Source organism: Pygoscelis adeliae, unplaced genomic scaffold (assembly GCF_000699105.1).
Source record: "Pygoscelis adeliae isolate BGI_AS28 unplaced genomic scaffold, ASM69910v1 Scaffold41, whole genome shotgun sequence".
NCBI classification, from domain to species: Eukaryota; Metazoa; Chordata; class Aves; order Sphenisciformes; family Spheniscidae; genus Pygoscelis; species Pygoscelis adeliae.
The window spans coordinates 3,472,735-3,480,811 of record NW_008824373.1 but is presented as its reverse complement, the minus strand read 5'-3'; the positions used below and the strand labels follow the sequence as shown (position 1 = coordinate 3,480,811).

At 36.6% G+C, this 8,077-nt stretch overlaps 1 protein-coding gene across 1 annotated transcript in view; it reads left to right on the top strand.

Moving 5' to 3' along the window:
- The first annotated feature begins 708 nt into the window (after positions 1–708).
- Positions 709–8,077, top strand: part of MMS22L (MMS22-like, DNA repair protein) — a 131,946-nt gene continuing 124,577 nt past the window's right edge. Inside the window, exon 1 of the mRNA XM_009320166.1 lies at positions 709–819. Coding sequence (XP_009318441.1) covers positions 709–819 — 111 coding nt within the window. The remainder of the gene's footprint in view (positions 820–8,077) is intronic.

Here is an 8,077-nt window from a genome sequence, read left to right as displayed (position 1 = left end):
TCACATAAAGTGCAACTCCACTTTCTCATCTTCCCAGCCTCTTTCCTAAAGAGCCTGTATCCTTCCACTGCAGTCATGCAAGCCATCCCACCACATCTCAATGATCCCAACAAGATCATAGCCCTGCAACTGCACAGAGACCTCTTAACTTCTCAGGTTTATTCTCCACACTAGTGTACAGGCACGTCAGAGAGGCACTTCAGCATGCTGATTTCTCAGAAAGGGTCTGGGGTTTTTTCTTCCATAATGGTGCTTTGTAGGCACTTCCTTCTTTACACACAAATGCTTGAGATGATCCCACTTAAGCCTTGTTTTTTTGATTTTGTGCTCCCTTTCATTCACATCACCCCAGGCATTTTGCTCATCAACCCTGACTATCACTTCCTTACAGGGCTGCCAGTAACTCTCGCCCTTCTCCACTGTGGTTAATTGAAAGACCTCCTTTTCCAGGTCAGAAATCCTGCTGGCAAAGGTACTGGTGTCCTGCTTAGGGGGGACATCTCTTCAAATCAGATGCTGATCCTCAGGCAATCTCTGTTGCCACCAACAGCTCTGCAACCAAGTGTTGACATGTAGTATCCTTACACCACTTCCCCGCAAGATAGAGAATGACACCTGGGCCCCCATATCCCTAACTATCAGGTCCAAAGCTCTGTAGTCAGTTTTGATACTCTCCAGGTTGCCCCTGGCAGTATCATTGGTGCCCACATGGAAGAACAGCAGGAGGCAACAGTCATAGGTCTGGACAAGCTTTGGCAGTCTCTCCACAAAGTCCCCGATCCAGATCCTAGGCAAGCAGAAAACTTCTCTAGACGACAGGTCAGGTTGGCAGATGGTTGCCTCCAACCCCTGCTGCACGGAGTCACCTACTACTACCACTCACCATTTCCTCCTGGTGGTCTTGCATAGCTCAGGGTCAGTTGGCCCAGATGCTTTGCTTGAAAGCACATCTGGCTTGTCCTCAGCTTTGAGGAATTTCTCTTTTTCTCCTGCCAACATCCGACTGCTTTCTGTTGCTGGGTATTCAGTGTGCAACCACATTCCTAACTCCAGAATTAATACATCTAACTTTCCAGATGCTGACTAGTTAATCTCCTATAGCAGGTACAAAACCCTGCATTTTGCTTTGAGCGAAACTACATCACAGATTATGCATATAGAATATGTTTTATTTTTAAACATTATTGATAAGCAAGGAGTTATCAGGACACTTCCTGTATTATACTGACACTTTGAGTTACATTTATTATGACATGATTTTTATGAAAGGGCTCAGATTACCAGACAGGCATTCATTATGAGGGTATGAAAGTAATTGAAATAAACAAAATACTTTTTGTATATCCAATATCACAAACTTCGTTTTGCACATTGAGTATTCTAAAGAATTAATGCTTGGTATATGAGCCAATTAGACAAAAAGAACCTTCAATTCACTTTATAATAAATATATTTTACTCAAAGTGCCCTTGAAAGCAACGATACACATCCTGAGTGTTCCTGCCTATGTACTCTCTAATCCTTGCCAATGAAATTAGCCATTATTGATTTCCTAGCTCACTAACAAAAATGTCAAAATAGAAGAGATAAATGAAAATAGTACTGACCTCACTTTTGTACTTTCTGTTCCTCTTTACATATATGACAATTTTATTCATAAGGTAGTTTTTTGTGCTTTTGTTTTTTTTCTTTTAGAAGTTCCACTTTGTCTAACACAGAATTTAAAACACATCAGGATCTTACTATAGCTTTTAATATTACCTGCTGATGTTTGTCTTTTGTTAGTTTAATGCAAAGGTAGGTCACACAAAACTTTATCATACCCCATAGACCAGTGTGGGACCATCTTCCAAATTTTAGGCTTATTCATCACACGTACATTCCACGTCTCAGCAGGCAATAGCAAGTGTAACCTGTACGGCAGCCATCTCCCCCAAAGCCAGACAGAAAAATGAATAATGATTTCCAGAAGTAGCATGGCTATAGGAATACTGAACTTCTTCTGGCTTCCCTTGATGTTGGATGTCAAAGAAAGTTTTAAAGTTTTAAGTATAGGAAGTCCTGGCATTGATTAAAATAATAAAGCTATAAGCAATAAAATCAGACTGAATTAACTGTTCTTGTGTGCAGAGCGCTCTGTATTTTGTGATATACCAATTCTGGGACTCAAATTCTTTCACTTGGTGCCAACTCCATTTTTTAATTGCACAGCTGAAGAAAAGAAAACAAACAAACAAACCCTTCTTCATATTCTTATTTCGCTTCTTTTAAGTTCTTCGAAGAAAATCTGTCATTTTGTCCAGAGTTGCACTGTTTTGTTTATGCACAATTTTGTGAATTTTAGAGATATACTTACAGATAAAATAGTGAAGGAAGTTTAGTAAGTCTTCCAATATAGCCTCTTTGGAATACTTCCTCTTTTTTTTGTAACTTTTTAGCAAAAAGTAACAGGTTTTGTTCTACACTTGTAGATTGGCTCTCCGATTTTTCTTTAATTAAGAGAATTCTCCATTGATCAAGACACTCATGAGATTATTTTAGATTTTACCTGTAGGTCATACATGATATTAAATATATGAGAAGAGGAAGTATCTATAAAAAAATTCTTTAATTATTTCATTTTTATTAGAATTATTAATTCATGCCACAATTAGCTTAGAGTGCCTACCCTAAAACTTTCTAGCATTTGAGAATGGAGAAAGATGTGTAGATAACAATACGAAAAATTCATGCCATTATAATATGAATTATAATCCTGTCTTTGAAAATTCTTCTGATTTTTGGTCACCTAGACTCAAAAATGACTAAGTAAAGGTAAAAGAAGAGCAATTAACAGACTGGACATATGTGAAAAAAGTCTTAGTTACTCATCTATTATGCAACTGAAAAAACTAGCATTACTTAGAATGAAACACCAGACACAAAAATAGGTAAAACAGCTAAATACAATAATAGAATGAAAAACTAAATACTAAAAGGGGCCTTGAAAGGTCTTCTAGTTCCTCTCCTTACCTGTCACAACCAGAGATCAATCAGAAGTTAAATACAATAATCACAAAAATAAAATAAAATAAAAAAGCTGTAGTTTTCCTGGCTTAAACCAAGCCAAACTTTTAAGAAGTGAACCCAGACTAAAACCCACCAAATTTAATTATTCAGCATTAACAAGATCCATATTTTTACTATAATACCATTCTATTAAATATCTCCATATCATTTGAAGAACAATTATAAATAAACTTTTATAAATGCACTTGCAAACTGTACTTCAGATCACATTCTCTGAGACATCTGTTCCATTATTCTCGAGTATATAGGATGAAATCTACCATTGCACAGGGAGATAGTACTCTTTTGTAAATACATTTTCTGGTTACTAAATGAAGCAAGTCTGACTGGTTGGTTGCAACAACTGACATATAAGGAGGGAGTTTCTAGCATAACAAACAAATTAAAAAAAAAAAAAAACCAAAACCCAAAACCAAACCAACTTTCAGTCTGAATTTAAAATTAAACACTTTGCCAAAGAAAGTTGTAAGTCTTCATCTTTTAATTCCAGAACATCTATGGCACAGAGTACTCAGGAAAGAAGAAAGATAATGCAACCTCACTGGCATCAAACCTGAAACTCAGACACTATTTTAACAGATCTGAAAGAATGTGCAAAGGGACAGAGTCTGAACATACAAAACAGCTTCTAGGGGGAAAAAAACCCTGTTGTATAAGTAAAGCCAGTCAGTGTGTTTAAAATGGTGTCCTGGTTTCGGCTGGGATAGAGTTAATTTTCTTCTTAGTAGCTGGTACAGTGCTGTGTTTTGGATTTAGGATGAGAATAATGTTGATAACACACTGACGGTTTAGTTGTTGCTAGGTAGTGCTTACACTAGTCAAGGACTTCTCAGCTTCCCATGCTCTACCGACTGAGAAGGCTGGAGGTGCACAAGAAGCTGGGAGGGGGCACAGCCAGGACAAACTGGCCAAAGGGACATTCCACACCATGTGACGTCACGCTCAGTGCATAAACTGGGGAAAGCTGGCCGGGGGGGCCGCTGCTCGGGGACTGGCTGGGCATCGGTCGGCGGGTGGTGAGCAATTGCACTGTGCATCACTTGCTTTGTATATTCTTTTTTTAGTATTATTATTATTTTTATTTTATTTCAATTATTAAACTGTTCTTATCTCAACCCACGAGTTTCCTCACTTCTACTCTTCCGACTCTCTCCCCCATCCCACCAGGGGCAGGGAGAGTGAGCGAGCAGCTGTGTGGTGCTCATTTGCCACCTGAGGTTAAACCACAAATGGAAAGACAAAAAAGATAAAATATCTTTCAAATACTAAAACAAATCACAGTACCAAAACGTCCTAATGATATGCTAAGGAGAGACACCTAATGGATAAGGAAAAACCAGCCAAACTCCTAAGCTTGCTGGGAATTTTGACAAACCATTTAATATCAGAAAATGGCATATTAGATATGACAGATTTCTCAGCCCCTTAGAACTTCTGATCTGAAAAAGGAAAGCCCCAAAATAGCCACCAATGTAATTAATAAAAAATCTGCAATGCTCAGATTTCATATGGTACTCATCTTCCCCTCATGGATATGCATACCATTTTTAGATTTTAGTATTTGCACAGAATACTGTGTTTCTCATTCATTATCACATACCAGACTACTACATCTGTTACATACACAGCAAGCAATATACCTGAGAAATATTTAGTAGGTAACTAATTTCTCCTAAAAGCTGAGGGCTTGAGAATGAACAGCAACATATGATCTTGGTTCACAAGATCATAACCTGAGAATCTTATAAAGCATTGCAAATAATATAATCAAAAGGAAAAAAAAAAAACTTATTACAGCAGAACTATTCTTATGACAAGGAAAGGGAATAAACACACAAGAACATACACAAAAAAATTAAAATATACAAAAAATATAAAGTATATAAAAAGCTTCTGCCTTTCCCTTTTGAAATAAAGGACTGAAGACAATCTTACTCATGGAAGAACGTTACCATTCAGCCAAGTGAATCAAGCAGAGGATGATACTGAAGGGACTCAGAGCTCTCCAGAAAACAGCAATGTAACCAACTATACACAAACATGTACACACATACATAGACCTACAAATATGTATACTTAGCATAGATTCCTGCATATACACACACGTGGAAAAAATGAGGTCTTGCTACTTTTTTTCTAAGAACATAGCAATAAGTCTGGGTCAGTCCCCAAAACTGCTACAAGAGGTAACTTGCAAGTTGCTCTTTAAACAGTTTCTCCTTTGTGCTCCAGTACTGACTTTCTGCCAACTCCGCATCAAATACAGAAACTTGGGTCTTAAAGTTCCCATGTAAATTTCCCGTAAGAACAGTGCAGCACCTTCAAGCAGCAGCCCCAGGAACTCCTATGTCAGGTCTCAAGTCTGCTCCAGCTGTTATGATATTAAGACACCTGAGAATTTAATAAGTTATGCTTCAATCAGAACTATTTACTTTTCTGCAAAAGATTTCATTGTCTGGATTTACAGAACGATGTCACACATATGGGCTAATGATATTCAAGAATGAAAGCTCAAACTGGATTTAAATATCTCCCATTAGAACAAACTTTGCAAACGTTTTTTTTCCACTGTTCCTTCTGACTCAAAAAATACAGACTTTGACAAAGTGGTTATTTGTTTCTAAGCGTTGAAGCATCTGAAACAGGTAAAATCCCAATACAGATTAAAAGATTTGTGGTTATCACCTTTCAGTATATCTGACCTTCATGCCCAGAACAAGAAGCCAGGCTGGAAGAGCTAGAACAAAAACCACTCAAAGCGCAAAAAGAGTAATTGTAGTACGTATACAACCTAATTTCCTAAGTCATAACATCAAAATTATTTCTAATAAAAAAACTGGGAAAGTTAAAAGCATAAGATGGAAAATAACAAAAAGATTAGATTTTATTAAGTGAAACAGACTCTCCATTAAAGTCTAAATTACACTTAGTTTTAAAAAAGCAGTGAAAAAATGTAAGTCCACTCAATGATTTCCAGAGAAGAAAACATTTATTAGTCAACCACTTTCACTGATACAAGAGATAAGTAAAGTATCATTTTTCAAATGCATATTGGCCAAGAGCTTGAATTTGAATTGTTTTGTACTTTAACTAGAAAGATTATAGTCTTTTCTTCATAGAATAAACAGAATTAGGGTAAAAGCTTCAGTCAAAGACAACTGACAACAATCAGAAGAAAAGATATTGCAAGAATAATCACAGAAAATGCACAAGTATGCAAGAGTGCAATTTTTTTCTTGGAAAATTAATGTCAACATATAGCATATAGAATACTTCCCAAAACCAACTTGTAACTCCTGTGATACTGTAAAAGGAACATTTGCTTAATTGTTGCTTAGGTGAAGAATTCTAGAAAATGTGAAGAATCTCGAATATGAACAGGTCTTGCATGTAAAGTTTTATTACTCACTATAAAATCTACACATACTGTCTGTGCATGTATCAGTGAATCCAATTTTAAATAAACAAATTTTTCTACCTATTTTTTGAGGGCTACATTGTAGGCAGTGCCTGCATATTTACCTGTATAATTACAGGTATTCTCTACCTCTGAACTGTAAACTTCTATGTAAAACGTAACAATACAAAATAATCAATGTTCAAGACTTAAAATCTGGTCCTGCATTGGATCTACTGATGTGTATTTCTGGATGTGTGGAGTCTCAATCTCTTCGATGGATCAGGACTGGTATGTGAATTTCAATTCTAGGTGACTGGTAAATTTCTCTACAAGGTTATCAAATTGGGGTATTTAAATTCAGCCAAAGCAGCAGATGTTTTCTGTTAGTTCAGTGGCTATTCATGAACACATATAACAGGTACCAGAGGAGTTGTTATCAAAGACAATTCTAATAAACTACTACTACCAACTGTCAACTTTTTACTATTTATCACTTCATGTTCCTAGACATATTCCAATTTGTTTTCTTTTCCTAGATTAAGAAAAATCAATGACACAGAGATAACGTGAAATGTTTTAACTGAAAATTCTAAAGATTTCTAAAGCATTAAGAGATAAACCTGATGCTTTTAAAAAGCACACAAAATGTCTACCTGGCAATAATTTCTGAATTGTTTTGCCATTGATTATGAAGCATTGAGGGAAAGGAATGGATTATTTGGAGCTAGGAAAGTGAATAATCCATTGTAAAGCAATCATTTGAGAAAAGGATAAAACAGTGAATACTATAAACCATAAAATAATAGAGATATGAAGAGCAGAGGAGAGTAAGGAAATAAGAATGTGGGGTGTGTGGTGCAGCTTTCTAGGGTAAGAGTAGAGAGAAGCAGCAGTAATAGCTTTCCATCAGAAGCTGTTACTCCTAGAAGCCTGGCATCTGACCTGATTCTTCAGGATATGGATCACATTTCTATGAATAAGAAATAATGAGTATATTTAAATGAGTTTAAATGAAAGAAACACCATACCTTTACTAAGACACCAAGCTTAGCAGCATTTTTTGTAGACTCTGAGAGAACAAAAAGCTCCTTGGACCAAAGACTATTGTTCCTTTTTACATGCTTTCCTGAAAAAAGAGTACTGTTGCCTTGCTCAGCTCCTCTTGATCACTTCCAGTAACCAATTCCATCTAAGTCCAGTACATGGGAAAAGGTCTCAAAGATGTAACATTCCTACAAACTTTGTGAAAGCAGGCAGCTGGATAGGGTGTCTGCTAGCTAAAAGAAAATGAAGTGAACGCAACTTTTATTTAGCAGTGCAGAATCTATTTCTCAGTCAAGGCCTCTCTTTCAAATTGATTCTCTCTTGTCTAATAAAGGGTGAGTTTATACTGCAGCCCGAGTATTACTCAATTGAAGTATAAATTCACAAATACAAACCCATAGGAAATAAGGATGCATTTAGTCTTACAGAACTATTTCTTAAACCAAAAACCTCTAATTCGAAGTGTACGAACAGACCGATATGCTGCTCCTTCCCCTCTCTCTCTCTCTCTGGCCTGCAGCCAGCCACTCTTTCTTATTCTCCCTTGCCCTATGAATCTGGCAT